Source organism: Leptonychotes weddellii, chromosome 12 (assembly GCF_054177405.1).
Source record: "Leptonychotes weddellii isolate Sample4059 chromosome 12, ASM5417740v2, whole genome shotgun sequence".
NCBI lineage: Eukaryota > Metazoa > Chordata > Mammalia > Carnivora > Phocidae > Leptonychotes > Leptonychotes weddellii.
This window is the reverse complement of record NC_138380.1, coordinates 42278031-42299129: the sequence shown is the minus strand read 5'-3', so window position 1 is coordinate 42299129 and position 21099 is coordinate 42278031. Positions and strand designations below refer to the sequence as shown.

At 43.9% G+C, this 21099-nt stretch overlaps 1 protein-coding gene and 1 long non-coding RNA gene across 4 annotated transcripts in view; both read left to right on the top strand.

Annotated features, from left to right (window-relative positions):
* Window positions 1–21099, top strand: part of LOC145716528 (uncharacterized) — a 338765-nt gene that overhangs the window by 111322 nt on the left and 206344 nt on the right. The window lies entirely within an intron of this gene.
* CHN2 (chimerin 2) overlaps window positions 1–21099 on the top strand; it is a 290315-nt gene that overhangs the window by 73325 nt on the left and 195891 nt on the right. Inside the window, exon 2 of one of the 3 annotated variants that reach the window (XM_081800344.1) lies at window positions 11253–11368. The exons of the other annotated variants lie outside the window; for them this stretch is intronic. Within the exon in view, the coding sequence (XP_081656470.1) occupies window positions 11350–11368 (19 nt within the window). The 5' untranslated portion in view covers window positions 11253–11349. The remainder of the gene's footprint in view (window positions 1–11252; window positions 11369–21099) is intronic. 3 annotated transcript variants of the gene reach the window in all.

Sequence of the window (21099 nt, the reverse complement as noted above, 5' to 3'; positions counted from 1 at the left end):
CTAAGAGCTCTGAGGAGACAGACATTGAGATCCTATAAAAAAAAGGCACACAGTGTCTAATCCAGGGCTGAGCCCCAGGCAGGAGGTAGAACCTTCGCAGGTAAAAAGATGCAGTTTTATTCAAGTTTACTGGAGGCTCTCCTAGGGGGCATGGATATCATTTGCCTGTCTCAGTCCAACACTGTCTGGTGGAACAGGATTATGCCACCGCAGAGACGTAGCTAGCTCCTTGTGGGGAGGCTGTATAACTCAGGACTATAGAGTGGGAGCTTGAGAGTTAGACCTGAACTTAAATCTCAGTCCTGCCATTTAAAAGCTCTGTGGCTATGCAAGTACTTCATTCTCCAAGTCTTCATAGAATGGCTGTAAAGATTAAATAAAAATTGCATGTAAGTAAATCCCTTAGCACTTTATAAGCACCCAGTGAATGAAAACCGTTAGCCTCAGTGTTACACTGGCTAGTTCCTGGATTTCCCAGTAGTGTTGAGGGACTGTCCCTTAACCATGGCTCGACCCCCACCTATTTTAGGTCATCATATGTGATGCCAACTTTAGGTACAGGGCCGCAGAGGTAGGGGACTGGTATGGTTCTAAGCCTCCTTTCCTTACATATGTATTAAGTTCAGGATGGTATTGGCCAGGCTTTTCTGGAACTGGCCACTCGGCTTGATCCTGTTCTAGCTCAAACTTTAAACCAATATGCAGGAAGAGATGTCCTATGGCAAACAGAGTCATGCCCTGGGCTCAGGGATAAAGGTCATGGTTTAAACTTTCCTGATCTGGAGAGTCATCAAACGCGGCCAGGGTTCCTAAGAACTCTGGTTATACATTTGAGGGGCCGTCCATCTTTACATTAGATGGGAGAGGTTACTAACTAAACAAGACCTAGGCCTGTTTGTGAAATAAAGGGACCACCCTATCTGCCCAATGCAGGTCATTAGCTGAGCAAGGAACCCTGAGACTTTGGTAGCATGCAGGCCCTTTACATGTCAATCGAATGGTTGAGGCACAGATACCGTTGGAGCACCCCTAGGGGCCAGACTGTGTGCCCAAAGGAGAAGCCCTCTGTGTGTAGGAGACCATAGCCCTCCTTGTGTTACCTGGGTAAGAGTTTGGCAGACTGGGGCAGACTGATATCAAACCCAAACTGTCACGGAGGCCATGCAAAAGTGGGCAGAAGGCAGGCGTCTGCAGGGCAGGTTATCAGGTACCCACAAATGTGCCGCAGCCCCAGTGTGTGATCCAAGCAGCAGGTTTTGGGGTTTGGTCTCTAACAAGCTTACACTGGGCGCTACCAGAACCTTGCAAGGAAACAAACTGCTTCTGTCCATAATGTGAGCCAGGGTCAAAAATTGGGAGCCCCAGGAGCAGGGGCAGATGTGTGCAGAATTTAGCCACGGGGTGTCTCTCGAGCTCCCCCAGACCGCACAGCTGCCCACGCAGGCTGGCAGTTTGGTCCTTGCATCCTCCCAGTGGCTTTTCCGGGCAATGTCTTCAAGATGTTGCTTAGCTTCTGACATGAACATGTCTCTTTGGACACCACGTGTGGCAGCCCTGAGAGTTGCTCCGGCTGCTGTAAGCCAGGATGGAGTTAGCCTCTCAGCCCAAGTCTTGCCCATCCCCTGTTCTGGCTACCTTTGATCAAGTGCAGTCATATGCCATGCTGCTGAGAGCTCTACCAGCACTCATCCCTCCAATCCTCCCAGCAACCCATGGGGTAGGTGCTGTTATTGTGCCCATTTTATGATGGAGAAACTGAGGTGTTGGGGGTTGAGTTAGGAAGGTCAGATAGCTGGTGAGTGGCAGAGTGAGGATGCACATGAGGGCTTTCTTTCCCCAGAGTTCAAGCCCTGCACCACCCCTCCCTGTGATTTCTGCAGCTGAGACGGAATCTGATTCTGTGACTTGTTCAGACGCTTCTCAGAGTTGTGGCATCAGGCTGGACTAGGGGTTTGCAATCTTGGCTGCTCATTGAAATAACCTGGGAAGTTTAAAAAGTACTCATGCCTCAACCTTGCCACCAGAGATTCTGATTGCAGTTGGTCTGAGAGGAAACCTGGGCATTTTCTGGACCAAAGGTTGGCAAACTTTGTCCATCAGGGGCCAGATAGTACATATTTTAGGGCTTGCAGGGCCATATGGTCTCTGTCACAGCTACTCCTCTCTGCCTTCATAGAGCAAAAGCAGCCATGGGCATGGCTGCGTTCCCGTAAAACTTTATTTACAAAAACAGGTGGCTGGCCAAAATGCGCCTGTGAGCCCTAGTTTGCCAACGACTGATCAAATCAGGCAGCTCGTTAGTAGATTCTACCCATCACCAGTGAGATTAGAATTCATCTTGCTTCCAAGGATCTGGTGTCTGCGGTGTCTTGGGAGAGCCCCCCCGGAAGACCCCCATTCCCTCTAGTCCATTGCCTTCCTGCAGGCTCAGTGGTGTTGCCCTGCTCTCTATGTCTGAGCTTCAACAATGGCCTCTTTTTTGTGCAGGACCTTAACTCCCCTCGGCGCCACCCCTCCCCCCAGGGTCTGAAATTCTGCCATGAACCATCACCTGTTTGGCGGGGGTCCTTCCTGGCTTGCTATCCCTTCCCCATGAGGAGTCAAAATTGCCCCCCCGATCTTGGCTGGAGGCCAGGGCCTCGGTAATTAGGAAGATTAGCCGGATCTGCGAGGCTGCCACCTGTTTGTTAGGAAGACTGGCCCCTGTATGAGCACACCTCCCCTTGCTGGCTGTCCCCTTGGCTTGGCTCCATCCAGAGCAGCCCCTGGGGAGGTCTGGCCCCCACCTCTCCTCATCCAGAGCCCCTTTCTTTCCCTTTCCAACTGACCTTCCATGTCTGCCTTGTGCATGTAGCTTGAGTAATAGCATCATTTTCGCCTGAAGAATTCGGTCTATCAATTAACTTTTTTTATGGAATATTAATGTAGTATTCTTGAAATTGTGGGTTGTAATTATTTACAAAGTCAAAAGGGCAACAGGAAAATAAAGCTGGTGAATTGCCTGTGGTGATTGAAATTATGCCCCAACTCATAAAAATATCAAAACCAAAGCATGCCTTCCTTATCTTCCCTCATATGTCAACTGTCCTTGGTAATGGGGTGCTCAGACACCACAAACATGCCAGACTGAGGCATAGAGGAGGCACCTAAGATAGTAACAGTTCATGTACACGAAGTGTCTACAAGTTAATTGTTTAGACATCAGAATGCATTTGTTCAACAAACCTTTATTTGTTCCTAATTTGTTCCATGTGTCAGTGATACAGGATAAGGCTCAGATACTAACTAGAGAGAAACCATCATATAAAAGAAAAACTACAAACCATACCAGAAGTACTGTAATAGAAGCATGCACACAGCTCCCTGGGAGTGAGAGGTTGGAGATCTGAGGGTTCAGGGAAAGCTTCTCCCTGGGGGTGAGAAGTGAGTTGGTTAAATGAGGTTCCCCACCTGGAAAACAGGAGGAAAGGCATCGTGGACAGCGGGACCTACCTGTCCCAGGCAGGAATGGGGTGTGGTTGTGTGATGGGAGTGTGTGGTTCTTAGAATAGTGGAGGAGTTGAGTCTGGAAAGTAGCAAGGGATGCGTAAGCCAGTGTGAGAGTTCAAGCTTACTGTGACAGGAGCCAAAAAGGCTGTGTGTGTGTGTGTGTGTGTGTGTGTGTTTTGTGTGTGACCTACTTCAGTTGTTTTCCACTAATTTAATTCCATCTAATTTAACTAACAACATAAAGCCCAGCATGATGTAAACCTGCAGTAAAAGTCCTCAAAATGTTTGTTGAGTGAATTAATGAAATCATTCCCCAAATTCCTTGTTTGATACATTATATCTGTGTCTTTTGTATATTTTTCTTGGTCTCTCATTCACATTGCAGAGTCTCATCACATCTCATTGATGATTCTGGGCTGTCCGAGTATTTCTGAGTGAGGCACTTAAGAAGCATGGGTGGTATTGCCTTTGTGGGGTTTTCTCTGGGGTTCCAAGGTGAGCCATCCACTTCACTGGGTGGCTCCCATGTCCACGTTTGAAGAACTTTTCTTTGGGGTTGTTTAATGTCGGTACACAAGAATCCTGTCTGGGTGGAGGAGTAATGCAATCCGGTTTCTGTTTTAGAAGGATCTTCTGGCAGCAGGGGGACCCCAAATCAGAGTGCAGGGCAGGGAAGGCAGCAGGGGCCCTCTTAGGAGGCTGTTATAAAATAAAGAGGTTCTCAGCTTAGGATGTGGGAGCTAGGATGGAAAGGATCAGGAAGTATGATTCCTTTTAGGAGACAGAATTGATTGGATAATGAAGGTGAGTGAGGACAAGTCTTTTGTGACTAAAAATAAAGAAGAAGGAGTAGTGCTTTAGAGGGGCAGGGAAGGTAATGAGCTAGGGTTGGGGGCTTTGAGTTTGAGGAACATACAGTTGGGGTTTCCCATTGCCTTTGGGTGATGAGAGTTGGAGGTGACAGTGACACACAGGTGGTAACCACATCCTTGGAAATGAATGAGTTAACTCAAGGAGAGTGAGAGAGAGAAGTGAAGGGAAGAGAACAAGTCTAAAGCAGAAACCCAGGGAACAGCAGGATTTAAGGAACCACATGGAGGAAGAACCAACAGAGCAGACAGGCTCTCGGGGTGGATCAGTTATGAACGGGCAGCGTTGATTAGCGTGCAGGAGCCTAGTTACACCTGGAACTCAAATAAGACGTACCAGTCGATGAGCTACAGTGTGTTTTGAATACCCTGGGAAACTTGCCATTACTCCTACATTTAGGATGTAAGACTCCATTCATTTGTTCCTTTGTTAATTAATTGAACAATTACTCTACTGAATATAAGACACTCTGCCGGGCATTGGGAGTAGACCTCGTTGCTATGCTTTATTCCTTCCAGCTTAGCAAAGAAGACAGATATTCAGCAACAAACTTGGAAACAGATGTTCTCACCGAAAATAGTAACAGTTACACCCAAGGATCAATCCCTCAGAGCCTTATCCACCCAGAGCCTCTGAGAGATATTTATGAGTGGGGTGACTTTACATGGGGGGTACCTCTGTGTCCTAATCTCCCCTGAGTTACACAGATGGCCCTGGGGCCAGTGCCTCTTCCTGGTGTCAGCTCCTAGGGCATGAACTGCGCTCTGCCCAGGGATGCCGACTATCAGAGAGGCACCACCAGTTTCTGCTGCCTGGGCACTGGGGGTGGCCGGAGTGGTGGGGACACTCTGGACTCACCTTCTGGCTTCCTACATAAGCAGTGTAGAGACAGTCATGTTGACTCTCAGTGGCATGATTGAACTGGTCAGAATAGGAGCTATGACCTCACCTGGTTTTTGCCGAGCACTGAAGATATAACTGATAGTGCATGTCAGCTCGTTTGTCCATACAAGCCGTCTGCGTCGAACCATATTCATTACTACTGGTTCTTCTGTTTGTTTTGAAAACTCTTCATGTTGGAGTTAGGAATCTGATAGAGGAAGGAACACTAAATGGGTTCGTGGTTGTTGCTTATGGAGACATCTCTTCAACTCAGAAAAGTTCTACTGAGTACCTACTATGTGCAGGGCACAGGGCTGAAACGTATTGTATTTTGCAAGACTGCAGACAGCCACAGCTGTGTTGGCGGTTTACGTTGACTTTGGCAGACTGAAATTGCTTTGCTTTTTCCCTTTGCTAGCCTCCCATTATAGTTTTCATCGGCAAACTAGGTTGCAAACCAGGAGCGATTCACTTTGCGCAATAGAAGGGCTCCTGAAAAATGTTTTTGAGAATGAATTGTTATCAAATGAATAATGTTTTAACTGTGCTGGGGGATTTTTCTACGAGAAGGAAGTTCTGATGCTGAATTGTTTTGAAAGGTGAAACATTATTTTCTGATTTATCTGCTTGGGAAAGGAGAATTTTTAACCTAAAGGGAAAATAAGTCAAAATTTAATAACTTCAGGAATCTGAAACAATATCAAATCAAAACAAAACAAAACAAAACAAAAAACCACCCAGTGTTTAGGGCTTAGGCGTCGTGAATACTAACAAAAAGAGCCAACGTTGTGTAGACCACATGACAGAATGATAGCTGTTCTGAAGACGTAGTCTTATTTGTGGGGCTAATAATAGCAAATCTTGCCAGTGTAAAAAAAAAATGAGAATAATGACAGAAGTAACAGAGAAAGAAGAAAAAGACTGACGGGGGAAAGAAGCACAGAGAAAAGGAAGGATAACAGCAGGTGGTGGAGACACCCGAAGCAGCAGAGGAGATTACAGCCAAATGGTGAGAGTGGCAGCAAAGAGAAGAACTGGCCGGTAGGACAGAACACAGAAGCCAGCTCTCCGCAGAACAGCCCCTGCCTGCGAGCACAGTGACCATAGGACGTCTGACCGCTCGTGGATTCAGTTGTTCCTAAGGATCCCGTGGATTCCTGGCCAGGTTATGTTCTAAGTGCTTTGTGGAGTTAACTCCTTTAAGCCTCCTAGCAACCTCTTGAGGAGTCCTTATCCCCACTTGATGGTTGAAGTAACTGAGTTACAGAGAGGCCGAGCAGCTCGCCTGAGATCTGAATCTATGAGCGGAAAAGCAATGCGTGATTGGCAGAATTCTAGGATGGCCCCCCAAATTTCTCCTCTTAGTGTGGAGAGGATGGTAAAGATGGCAGGTTTTCACTCTCCTGATTATATGGCAAGGAGAAAGTGATTTTGAAGATATAAGTATGGTCCTTCATTAGTTGATTTTGAATGAATCAAGAGAGTCCCAGGGTGGGCCTGACCTAATCAGGTGAGCCCATTATAAGAGGGTCCAGGCCTTCCCCTGGAGGAAGAGAAGCAAAGCAAGTGATTCTTCTGTTGGTCTTGAAGAAGACAACAGCCATGTTTTGAAAGTCTATGGTGGGGATCCCATGGCAGGAATCAATTAGAATGGCCTTAGGAGCTGAGAGTTGTCCCTGGCCAACGGCTCCCAAGGAAATGAGGAGCTTGGTCATCAGCCTCAGGGGAATGAGTTTTGCCAGTTTGGAGAAGAACGCTGTGCTTGAGAAAGAAGCACACTCCAACTGACATCTTGATTTCAGCCTTGAGAGACTCTGAGGAGAAGACCCAATTAGGCCCTGCCTGCACTTCTGTTCTATAGAAACTATGAGCTAGTAGGTACCTGTTGTTTTAAGCCACTAAGTCTGTGTTGATTTGTTGCACAGCAATAAAAAACTAGGACACCAGGATTTGAACCTCAGGATTCTGGCTGCAGAGTGCACATACGTCCCCACTACTCCAGTGTGCCTTTTAACCCACATCTCAAAATCATGACTTCCTGGAACTTCAGGACTGAACAAGGACCTTAGAGATCAGCCAGTCCAGTTGCTACAGGCCCTCTAGGATACCTGTCACTCCCACTGTTGGTCCAGGTCTGGCCATCGGCGATACAGACATCAAATGGATCCCTTCTTTCCCAAGACAATTTATCATATCCTTCAAGATATGTTTCACATAAGCCTTCTCTTTTCCAGGCAGAACATCCTCATGCTCTCACAGGAGTTTCTAGTCCCTTCACCGTAACAGTCACCCCTTTCCTACTGAATTTCAGGTTGCCCCTGTTTTTCTCTTAAGAATACAGCAAGGACTAAGCCCAAAACTCCTGGTGTGGTCTGCTTCACATAAAATACAGCATGCCTAACACAAGCCACAGTCCAAATGTTCTGTTTCCATCAGGACAGCATTAGACCACATTAGATTTTTTGGTAACCACCCTGCAGTGTTGACTCATACCACAAGTAGAGTGAAACTCCTTTTCTCACACACAAACCTGCTGAGGTGTGTCTCCACAGTCATGAACTTGTACGTGTTTATTTTAACCCCAGTACAGGCTTAACATTCATCACTACTCTGTCTCATCAGGAATCTGGTATGTATCTTGATCCTGATTATGTCATCCAACACTATTGTCTTCTTCCCAGCATCCCCTCAACTCTCAATTATTTGATTAGCGTGCCATAAATATCCTCGTAGGGTTATTGACAGAATGCTGGAACCAGACAGGGCTGAAGTCAGAGTCCTCTGGCACCATTTTGATGGCCCACTTCCAGTGCTTGGGTCCTTCACATAGTCTCAAATCCAACTAATCGTATCATCTACTGGCAGTCATCCCACTCATAAAGGCACCCTCAGAAACACAATGAAATATTTCCTGGAGTCCAGGTACAGGGTGTTGAGTCTTGTTCCCTGGCCTCCCACAGCTAGGAGGTCATGATAGCTCCTAGAGAGTGCTCACAAACACTTCATAGCATCGGTTCCAGGTTGGACATCACATGCACCCATTGTGGTTTGGTCCCCTGTAGATAAACATTTCCTCCCACAACTGCAATCTCTGTCGCCTTTCTTTGTTTCCACTTAGACTCCCAAGGGAAAAGATAAAGATGATTTAGAGGAGGATGGAGGACCTTGGGATGCCTAAAGGATTGAGGCGTCAGAGGAGCAGCAGATCCGAAGTGTTTTACAATGAGAGGTAGACGAGGGGCTTTGGTGTGACAATCAGGACATGTGGAGAGGTGCAAAAGTACAGGCAAGGGCTGCACGTGGGGATGGGTGGCGAGGGAAATGAGGAGTCAGGGCTGAGTACGGTGCTACAGTTTCCACAGTGCAGAGGTAAAGGCAGGTGTCTTCTGGAGCATCACCTTTCTTTCTCCTGTCCTTTTGCCCTTTCTCCACCAACCCTGCCTTATGTGAAAGGTGAGAAACATACCTGCCTTATAAAACAGAGGGTATGGTCCTTGGCAGCACTGGGGACAGCCTGTGCTCTATGTGAGATCTTGGGATGGATGAGCTCCCATATCCACCGTAAGGAGAAGATTCTCTGATTCCATGGATTCATTGAAGAATCCTAAAACTGATATGAATGGGCCTGGTAGAGGTAGTCCATGATTACAAATATACCATGATTGTCTTATCTTGGTTGATTTTTTTCATATACCTTTCTCCTTCGTAAAAATGAAAGTTGCCACGGGTCTTAGGGAATACCTGTAATTCCTGAAGACCAAGAGCTCCTATTGGATAATTGAAAGCAAAGTGTTTTAATTCTTGTGGTGACATTTTACAATGTGGTGTTTACCAGTTGTTTCTACCAGCCAGTATCCATTCACCATCTCTGATAACTATTTCAGTTTCTCTGGGGCTGTTTGGGGGAGTTGCCACCTTCTGCTCCATGGGGATAGGGGACCCAGGATTGGCCAGTCAGAACGTTAGCATTCTCTCATGTTTGACTCAAGCCAGTGAGATGCAGGGAGACTTTTGCCAGGATGTAGGAAAAAGAAACCCTTGGTCTTTTTGGCTGGACCTTGGGACTGTCAAGTTTTGAGGCTCAAGCTGTTTCAAGCTATCTTGCTTCTAGGAGGGGAGAATCTCAAAAAGAATGGAAACACACAGGCAGCAGAGATGAAAGATAGAACAAAACTGGACTCTGGTGATATGAGGAGGCTGTGATGAAAATCTGGACTCTGGTGATACAAGGAGGCAGTGATGAAGATCTAGACTCTGGAGCAAGATTGCTTGGGTTTGAATTGCTCTGCCATCTACTAATGGGGTCACTCAGGACAAGTTAGTCTCCGTGCCTCAGTTTCTTCATCTATAAAGTGGGAATCATTGTAATAGCTGCTCACAGAGTTGTTTTGAGATAGGCGAGTCATGTGAAACACTGAGAGCAGTACCCAGCGTGGACCACGCAAGTGTTAGTCACCATCCGAATTCTGCGCCAAGCCATGCATGAAATGAGACCTACCTCTGGATGTTTTGGTTCTTAGAACAATATGTTCTTTGTTTTGCATCTGCCAACTTAGGCTACCTTTTCTGTCACTTAACCCAAAGAGTTCTAACTAGTAGATCGAGGGAAATCAAATTCTTATTCACTTTTACGTTCTGTCTTCCTTAATAAAACTAAGATAAAAATAATCCAAAGTCAGATATTCCTTTACTGACTGTTACCCAATGGTGAGTATGCTCTTGGAACAAGTCAATTCCTGCTCCTTCCCATTTTCTCAGTTGTGTTTGTTTGAAATTTACTTTTCAGAAATCTTTTTAAAAAAATATTTATGAGAGAGAGAGAGAGCAGGGGGAGGAGCAGAGGGAGACCCAGCAGACTCTGTGCTGAGCGGGGAGCCTGATGCCAGGCTAGATCTCAGGACTGTGAGATCAGGACCCAAGCCAAAATCAAGAGTCAGAGCCTCAACCGACTAAGCCACCCAGGCGCCCCCTTTTCAGAAATTCTTTAAAAAGAATTTTTTAGGTCATGATTTTCTAGGAAAACTCCAAACATTATAATTTGATTTCCCTAGCAAGCATATGCTTTATCTACTTTCTCTCGCAACTCATGCAATGTTCTATAACGTTGATATTTTAGAAAACACTGAATTGCGGAAGAGGGCTGGGGCTACGAATAGGAAGGGGAGAAGATCAGAAAACCTGGGACTCCAACTTGGCCTCAGCCAGTACCTCGCTGTGTGGTCTTGGACAAGCCCTTCTCCCTGGTTTCCTGGTCTGTAAAGCAGGCAAGATGATGCCTGAGGTACCCCACCCCACCACTTACTGATTTTGCAATATATGAAAACTTTCTCAAGCACCCTAAGTAATAGATTTCATTCTCTGTGATTGAAAGGATGGAAAGGAAATTAGAAAAATAATAAATTTAATGAGGCCCATCTGTATTTTGTGATTACCATAGAATTTCTAAGGTATGTCATAAGGTTTGTCTTCTCTATTTTCCTTCTGTGTCTGAAGGGTTTTCTTTTTTCTTTTTCCTACTTTCTTCTCTCTAAAACTCCCTGTGTTCTTCTCCCTGAGTCCTCACCATCCTTAATAATCAACAAGGATCTTGGTGATGTAAGCTGAGAATTATAGCAGAGGCCCTGGGCCTCTAGTCCACTTTAATTAGCAGGCATTTCATAGGGAGAAACAGTAAGGAACCAGAATAGAAAACAAATAGTAAACTAGAGAAAATGGAGACAAAAGCAAATGACTAGAATTATCTTGGGGAGCTGGGAAGAGGAAAGCCAGGATGTTATTCTTCCTTTTTCATAGAATGTGAAGCCAGGCCTGACGTGTAGTGGGCACCGGTGGGTGTTTGCGGAGCGAGGGAGCGAGGAGGTGAGTGATGAATAGATGTGAGTGAACATTTGGCTGTGTGTGGACACCCTTGGTCCTGCCAACTCACTAGCCCAGGGACGGCGGAGGAAGGAAATGACAAAAGAAAACTCAGAATACTCATGTACCAATGCAAAACAAATTGTCCACTGCAGATGTGAAAATATCCAACGCACTGAATGAGGAACAATATGACATTTGAGAAAGCTAAGAAGTTGCCTGCTAACCCAAACCAATGCATCTGGTTTTGAAATGTGGTGCTTATTTGCAAGTAAGTATCCATTTCATGCCTCACTATTTGGCTTTTAGGTTGGACTTAATTAAAAAAGCTGTAGCATCTTTGAGTCCAATTTCCTCTTTTCACATAGCATCTGTCCCTGACAGCTTGTGTGAGGCTCGGCCACTTGTTGAGGCCGAGGCTGGAGGAGGAAATGACAGGGGAGAGGCGAGGTGGACAGACGCCTCTTGTTGGAGGTGGCACTCTCTGATTCTGCACGGCCCAGTCACGTGCTTAGGAAGTGCCTTGCTTGAAGCAAGGCAACAGATGTCCCCGAGAGGAGGATGCTGGCAGCCTCACAAAGGCCAGCATGACAGAGGGTAGGCATGAGTGCGCTAACGGGGGAGCAAGGCCCACATGCTTCTGCCCTCTGCTCGGAGCTGAAAAATAGGCCAAAATCGGATACAAGCAAACCGTAGAACTGAACAGAGAGAACATACTTATTTGGAATAAACATTATCCCTGGGCAGGGGCGCTGTGGGAGTTGGGACCTATTTCCAAACACAAATATACCCTAGTGTTTTCTATATTCAAATAGATGGCATAAAAGATAAAAGTCTATACTGGGGTTGACTTTGCCTATAGAAACACAGTTTTGTTTTGCAAAGGGTTGTTTTGTTTTGCAAAGCATAGCTACCTGTTTATGCATTTACCTGGAGCTGTGGTTTTGAGTGTAACCAAGAAACAGAAGCTTTCTTCTCTTAGATCTGTCATTCTCATTTATCAGGATAAGCCTATCAGTAAATCCAAACAAACTGGGATCTCATTTTGGAACAAGTAATTGAGTTTGTGGTAAGCAAGCTCTTACAGATGGAGCATGCACTTAATCTACTTTCTGTTTGATGTTTTTAGTGTTGCTTTTCAAGCAGTTTGTTTGAAGTTCAAGGTATTAGAATTTAGTTCGTTAGGGACTTCATCCTTAATTTAATGGAATCTTTGGAAATTGCTTAGGCCTAACTGGGTCTTATTCTTGAAATTACCTGGAATTTCCCTAACTGTGCTTTGCTGTTTTATAGCACAAGGCCCATCCCACCAAATATGCACTGAGTTCATGATCACTTTCTGGGGCTTTTCTTATCTCCTCCCCTATGTGCCCTACCTTCTAACCCCCATAGATGTGCTGGTTACACTTTGTTGCTAGACAATTCCTATTGCTTTCATGCAAAGGAAACCAACATTATGACATATCTCTTTTGAAGCTTATAGTTAAAGCCTCGTTCTTTGTGGTTCTATGGGTATTAGAATCTGTGGCTGTTACCTATTTCCTTGCCCTTGTTGCCTGAAGAATGTAGTCAGCCTGACTGTGAGCAGATTGTCAGAGATCTATGGAAGAAGGCCATCTCTGGGCCACATTAGGGCTTAAGCACTAACATAACCACATATCTAGAAAGCAGATAAGGTTAGGAGCCATAGGGGTGCATTTGGCCAGACTTATGAGACTTGAGTGCCACCGTGAATAATGTTTAGTAACTTCTACTGATACATTTCCAATTACACGATTAATAAAAGGTGCTTATGGAAAAATTAGAACAAAGTACTGATGAGCCAAAAGGACAGCCTCCCTGAAAATCCTGTGTTTAGAAATAGTCACATAAATCTTTTGGTGTTTATGCTTCTAATTTCCTTCTATATATATATATATATGTAAATATATATTTTCTACTTATAAAAATGTGGTCAATTTATATTGATTTTCTTTCAAAATCCACTGTGAATGTATTTCTATATCTTAAGTATTTGACATCATTTTTAATGGTTATGCACAGTTCATTTGCATGGATAGAACTTGTTTTTTTGAACCAGTCACCTGTTGTTAGACATTTAGGTTGATTTCAATTTTTCTTTCTAATAAATCATGCTGTGATGATTTCAGTATTTTTTATGGCTGAATAATATTCCATTGGATAGCTAGCTAGCTATATCTATATCTATCTATCATCTATCTATCTATATCACTTCTTCTTTATCCATCCATCTATTGATGGACCCTTGAGCTGCTTCCATAGTTTGGCTATTATAAATAATGCTTCAATAAACCTAGGGGTGCATGTATCCCTTTGAGTTAGTGTTTTTGTATTTTTCAGGTAAATACCCAAAAGCGCAATTCCTGGATTGTAGGGTAGTTCTATTTTTAAATTTTTTAAAAAGATTTTATTTATTTATTTGGGATAGAGATTGAGAGAGAGAGAGAGAAAGAGAGAACACATGGGGGGGGCGGTCAGAGGGAGAAGCAGACTCCCTGCTGAGCAGCAAGCCCAATGTGGGACTCGATCCTGGGACTCCAGGATCATGACCTGAGCCGAAGGCAGTCGCTTAACCAAATGAGCCACCCAGGCACCCTATTTTTAAGTTTTTGAGGAAACTCCAAACTGTTTCCCACTATGGCTTCACCAATTTACATTCCCACCAGCAGTGCAAGAGGGTTCCTTTTTCCCCACATTCTTGCTAACATTTGTTGTTTCTTGTGTTTTTGATTTTAGCCATTCTGACTGGTATGAGGTGATTGTAGTTTTGATTTCCATTTCCCTGATGATGAGTGATGTTGAGCATCTTTCCATGTGTCTGTTGGTCATCTGTACTTCTTCTTTGAAGAAATGTCTGTTCATGTCTTCTGCCTATTTTTAGATTATTTGTTTTTGGGTGTTGAGTTGTTTAAGTTTTTTGTTTATTTTGGATACTAACCCTTTATCAAATGTGTCATTTGCAAATACCTTCTATTCTGTAGGTTGCCTTTGGGTTTGGTCGATTATTTCCTTCATTCTGCTGAAACTTTTTATTTTGATGTAGTCCCAATAATTTATTTTTGCTTTTATTTCCCTTGCCTCATGAGACATCTCTAGAAAACTGTTGCTTTGGCCAATGTCAGAGAGATTACTGCCTATGCTCTCTCCTAGGATTTTTATAAAGGTTTCAGGTCTCACATTTAGGTCTTTACTCTATTTTGAGTTTATTTTTGTGTATGGTGGAAGAAAGTGGTTCAGTTTCATTCTTTTGCATGTGGCTTTCCAGTTTTCTCAACACCATTTGTTGAAATGACTGTCTTTTTCCCATTGTACATTCATTCCTCCTTTGTTGAAGATTAATTGACTATAAAATTGTGGGTTTATTTCTGGGTTTTCGGTTCTATTCCATTGATCTACGTGTCTATTTTTATGTCAATGCCATACTGTTTTAATTACTACTGCTTTGTAATATAACTTGAAGTCTGGAATTGTGATACCTCCAGTTTTATTTTTCTTTATCAAGATTGCTTTGACTATTTGAGGTCTTCTGTGGATCCATACAAATTTTAGGATTTTGCAGCTAAATCTTTATGCATCTTTGTTTCTTTAATATTAAATTCCAGAAGTTTAATTATTTGGTCAAAAATTGCCGTGATTCTTGCAGGAATCTGTCTTATATGCCCTTTAGGATGGCAGAGAACATCTGGGTGACAAAAATGGTTAATCCTTCTTAAACCAAACCTGACATAGGGAAAGAAGAGAGAGGGATTGGGTGCCTGGGTGGCTCAGTTGGTTAAGCGACTGCCTTCGGCTCAGGTCATGATCCTGGAGTCCCGGGATCGAGTCCCGCATCAGGCTCCCTGCTCAGCAAGGAGTCTGCTTCTCCCTCTGACCCTCCCCCCTCTCATGTGCTCTTTCTCTCTCTCATTCAGTCTCTCAAATAAATAAATAAAATCTTTAAAAAAAAAAGAAGAGAGAGGGATCTCTGCCCTCTACTCTCTAGGAAATTTGCTATAAATTTGAAAAGGGGAACTGGGCTCCTCATTTATTTTGATTGTTTCAAGCCCTGAATATTAGATTAAATGTGTTTAAAGTAGGCCTCGTGAATGACCAGGCATGGTCACACTTTTACCATGCTATGTAAATATGCGTGTTCCTACTTTATCTGTAAGAGTATCTGTAATCGTAGTTACCAGTGGCAGAGAAGGGAGAGAAAGGGCAATCCTCTTAGTTCTTCTCTGTGTTGGGTAGAGATGCATGTTTTTGATATGCTGAGGACAGTTACTATAAAATGCAGACTAATAGTGTTTCACTGGAGAATAGAAAATACTGAGTGACGATGGAGTGCTTTGAGCAACCTTTCAATCCATTTATCAAAAGACCTTATAATGGAACTCTCATTTCAAGGGAGGTCAAACACTAATAAATATTGAGAAAAGAAAGTTAAAAGGACATCAAGTTAATATTTTACTATCCGTTCTTTGATCTTGGAAAGCTTGAAATATTTTTCACACTAATTTTGTGATTTATTGACTCATTTCTGACAATTGGCTTATTAGACCAGATACAGATGCCTTGCTTTTAACCACAGCTTCAATTTCTACAATGCTTTATAATACCAACAGATTTTATGTGTTTACTGTCCTCACTTACTGACATTGCCACAGTTCTGGAATAGTCTTTGCTAGTTAAAAACTGGATTATTGTCAGTAAAAAGCAGCTGAAATGTGACTGCTTTTTGTCTTAAGTGTTGTAATAACATCTCTTGGTTTTGTTGTATTCCTTTGGGTGCAAAACAGTAAAATACCCTGTACTTCACTGACTCTTCCATACTCACCTGCATTCAAAAGATATTCAGAATCTCATCTGTTGCTACCACTTCCGTTGCTACCACTGTATGACAAAAGCCCATAGACATCTCATCTTCATCCTGGATCATTGCTATAACCTCCTAACTGGTTGCTGCTCTGTTTCCATCTTTGTCTCCCTTCAGAACCCACATGCCATTGGGAGCTTCCAAAATGCAGGTCAGATCATGTCACACCTCTTCCCCACTCAGGGTCAGCACCCCAGGCCCCGCTTGACCCACCTTTTCTTCCTCTTCTACCACGAGCCCCCTGCACATTCCCAATGAGAAGAGGATGGAGCTGTCAGAAGAGGATCTCCATGAGCTCCAGGCACTCATCTGCATTCCAGCCTTGGTGCCCGGCTGCTTTGCCTTCTCTTTTTTTCCAGGTCATGAACTGTCTCTGTTGCTGCCTAAGGTAATCCATTCACTTGTCCACTAGAGTCTCCCTCTCCAACTATTCCCCTTCTCTCTCCAGCATCATCAGTTTTCCACTCTACTGGATCCATTCCTATCAGCCTACTAACAGGCTGTTATTTCTCTCACTTAAAAAACAGGACAAAACAAAAAGGATCAGTCAAACAAAAACAGCTTTTCTTTCTTTTTTTTTTACTACCCCCCCGACTTTATTTAGATATATTGACAAATGACATTGTGTAAATTTAAGGTATATAATGTGATGATTGGATATATATATATACACACATATATATATCCATATATATCCATATAGATAAATAGATAGATATATTTATATGATTACCCCAATAAGATTAACAGATCCATCACCTAACATAGTTACCTTTGTGGGGGTTTTTTTTGCCATGAGAACGTTTAAGATCTATTCTCTTAACAAACTTCAAGTATACAATACAGTATTATAACTATAGTTACCATGCTGTATATGTTTCTAGGAGTTCAACTCTTTTTAGATTTCATATATAAATAGTATCAAGAAGTACTTTTATTTCTCTAACTTATCTCAATTAGCATATTGCCTTCAAGGTTCATCCATGTTGTTGAGAGTAGCAGGATTTCCTTCTTTATGGCTGAATACCACAACATCTTTATCCATTCATCCATTGGGGGACACTTCAGTTGTTTCCATATCTTGGCTACTTTGAATAAGGCTGTAATGAATATGGGGTCCAGGCATCTCTTTGAGATAGTGATTTCATTTCCTTTGGATAGATACCCAGATGTCGGATTGCTGGATCATATGGTAGCTCTATTTTTAAATTTTTTAGGAACCTCCATCCTGTTTTCCATAGTGGCTGCACCAATTTGCATTCCCACCAACTGTGCACAAGGGTTCCCTTTTTTTCCACATCCATGCCAATGCTTGTTCTCTTATCTTTTTGATAACAGCCCTTCTGACAGGTGTGGGGTGGTATCTCATTGTGGTTTGATTTGCATTTCCCTGATGATGAGTGCTGTGGAGCCCCTTTTCATGTACCTACCGGCCATTTGCACGTCTTCTTTGGGAAAATGTCTATTCAGGTCCTTTGCTCATTTTTAAATCATATTATCTGCCTTTTTGCTATTGGGTTGTATGGGTTCCTTATATTAAAACAACTTTTCTTGGCAGCATTTCCTCATCCAATGACCACTCATATCTCTGCTCCTTTTTTTTTTTTAAAGATTTTATTTATTTATTTGAGACAGAGAGAATGAGAGAGAGAGAGCACATGAGAGGGGGGAGGGTCAGAGGGAGAAGCAGGCTCCCCGCCGAGCAGGGAGCCCGATGCGGGACTCGATCCAGGGACTCCAGGATCATGACCTGAGCTGAAAGCAGTCGCTTAACCAACTGAGCCACCCAGGTGCCCATCTCTGCTCCTTTTTCAGCAAAACGCTTTGTGGTCTATTCTTTCCCTCCCTTTCTCCATTGAATTCCCTGCAATCAGGCTTTTTCTGCCATCCCTCCACCTAATCCCTTCTAGTCAGGGTCACCAACCACCTCCACGACGTTGACTGACTTCAAGAGTCCATTCTCAGCCCTCACCTTACTTGACCTCTCAGCCGCATCTGCTAATATCGATCATTCACTTCTCCACCATGAAATATCATCTTCTAGTTGCTTCCACAGTCTGCACTCTACTAATGGTCCTCTTGCTCCAGCCTCCTGATTGCTGCTGCATCTCTGCCCTTACTTCTCACTACCGTCTCCTTCCCTCATTCAGCTTTAGCATCCTGGCATCCTCAACCACCTCAGGTGCATTTTGGAGCTTTTGCATTGCTGTTCCTCCTGCCACAGAGGCTATTCTCATAGATATCTGCATGAATCTCTACCCCTCTCTTCCTTCAAGTATTAGCTCACATGTCACTGGCACTACCTATGTTCTTTCCCTGCCCCTTATCTTCATAGTGCATCTCATAGTCTGGCTTACTCTTTGACTTGCTTGTTTCATTTATTGTCAGTCTCCACCCACTAGCCTGTGAGCTCCATGGCGGGGCAGGGTGGGGGGCTATCTACTGTGTTCTCTACCACATCCCCAATGCCTAGACCAGCTGTGTGGTGCATGATAGGTGTTAAGTAAATAGTTGTTGAATGAAGGAAAGAATGAATGAATGGTGAATGTTCTCTTTATTGTTAGCAATGCACTTGGAGAATACTACAGTAGAACCACTTGAGTCTCATGCCTTATAGGAGTTTAAAGGATTCCTAGTTTTCTTATAGTTAAATGAGTTAGGAAAAACAAGAGTGTTTTGGGAGGTGGAATGCCCTTCTTGTTTTGCCAGCCTTCCTGTGTACACAGAAACACTTCCTCAGAACTCTAAATTCCAAGTAAATCCTTAGAATCTGTCTTGTAAGCGCAAGAAAGTGCCATTTTTGTGCCAAACTGAAGGACAAGGGCAGAGTCAGAGAAACAGCCTTAATGTGGCTCATTTTGATTCAGAGGCGGGATAAATGCAGGTTGAGAGACTGCTGGAGATGTAGAGGCCCCCTCCTGCCTGTCTTTGGTGCCTCCTAGCCAGGTAAAGGTCTCACAGGTGTCCAGCCGACATTACCTGTACACATTAGCACACTGCTATCCATGGGACATGGCTTGCCCTATCTCCACTCCCTGCCTTTTCTCACGTATTTTTTTTTTCTTTCTTCCCAAATCCCTTCTCTATTTCTGCTTGCAGAAGTTCTATCCCTGTCAGGGCCCAGCACACACACAGACTCGTCTGTGAAGCTTTTCCAGATCCTTGCCAATCAGCCTGGACTCCCCGTGTAAACCATGCTCCTTAGAATAGCAAGCTCCAGGGCACCTCAGTTTAGCTGTGAACCCAGACGCACAGACATGGACACACTCATATACACACATGTAGTCACAACGCACAGACACGCCCAAAGACATATACACCAAATGTAAGCACATTGAGGTCAGGGATTGCATTTTATTTTTCTGGTGTTTTTAACACCTAGAAAGTGCCTTGGAGAGTGAAGACACTCAGTATAATTAGAACTGTAATAAAATGTATACAGTCCCGGGCGCCTGGGTGGCTCAGTTGGTTAAGCGACTGCCTTCGGCTCAGGTCATGATCCTGGAGTCCCAGGATCGAGTCCCGCATCGGGCTCCCTGCTTGGCGGGGAGTCTGCTTCTCCCTGTGACCTTCCCCCCTCTCTCTCTCACTCTCTCAAATAAATGAATAAATAAAATCTTTAAAAAAAAATGTATACAGTCCCTTTTTTATCAGATAGAAGTTCATTCTTATAAATCCCCCTCCTGCTGGTTATTTTCCTTTTCCTACTCTTTTGTGTCTACTTAGACATTATAAAGAGAAAGCACCTGTGCACCCCACAGCAAAGCCTCCTACTTAATCCCGGGCATAACCGTCCTTCTTGCCCAGCACTGTGCACTTGTCCAGGGGCCCTCAGATGCGTCTACAGACAGAGGCCAGTGGGGGTCGTCTCACTCTTGTTTGGCAGAGGAAGAAACAGGTTAAGCAACTTACTTAAGATTGTTTTACAACACAGAGCTGGATTTCAGCTTCTGCTTTTCTGAAATGCGAGTCTGAGGGTCTAAGAATTACATGGCATTTCTACCATGACAGTTCTTTATCAGAAACTACCCAACAGTAAATCTCAGGAGTCTAGAAAGGTATGTAAAACCACAAGACCATCCATTCATGGTTACTGAAGCTTTTCTACCAATATTTTCACCCGGTAGCATGGGGGAAGCCCAGAATACTGGCTGTCGAGCCTATTCACCCATCTCTTCGTATTTGTTAGCAAGGTCAGAGGAAGCAGATTATTGACTACTGCAGCTCTGGCCTCCGTGGCATCGCTGCCTTTGCCGGCAGAAAGGATTAGGCAAATTAACAAAGGGCCTTGAGCCAACAGGGGCTGGTGGGAGGCCTCACTGATGTCTGCGATGTTGGGCGTTGGGTCCCAGAGGAGGGAAAAATGGCATGATCTTGGCTGAGCTGTCCATGGGCACCACAGGCTAGAAATCGTCTGTGTTGAAGAAATAAGTACAAGGGCCAAGAAGCTCACAGCCAGGATTACTCCAAAAAGGGAAGGTTTATGTTTAATCATCTTTTAAAAAATCTAGATATATCAAATGTATTTTATTAAACATATGCTAAAATGCTCTATATGTAAGGATCCCCAGTGTGTTGGGTAAATGGCTCGTATGTTGCTGAGTGCTAGGGGGTAAAACAAAAGAGAGCTGCTGGACACTCCAAAGGGAATAAAAGGTATCTCCAAGAGAGGATTTGCCTAACAGACTCTGCTAGCTTTGGCCAGGGTATTTGCATGCTACAGGGCTGGGTTGCTTTCCATTGTGTACTTTTAAAAAACGCTCCTTTCTAATGGCTTATGTGTACTCCATTGAAAAAGTGATGGACAAAACAGGTAAAGTGCTCTAAATCTATTTAATAGTATAAAGAGGCATAATGGAAGCCAGAGATTCAAAGAACGTCTTATGAATTACCTTGCAGGGGTGAAGAGTGAGTTATAACAGGTAAACGCTCCTTGGGATACTTTGCCACTAGGCTGATTCTGTGTACAAAGTTACCTCACTGAGAGGAGCTTGACTGGAGGTGAGATTTGCACTTGAGAGCAAGGCAAATCCAGGCAGATACCTGTTAATGGCTCCTCTGGATTAAAAAAGGAGAATCTGGGGGTGCCTGGGTGGCTCAGTCAGTTGGGTGGCTGCCTTCAGCCC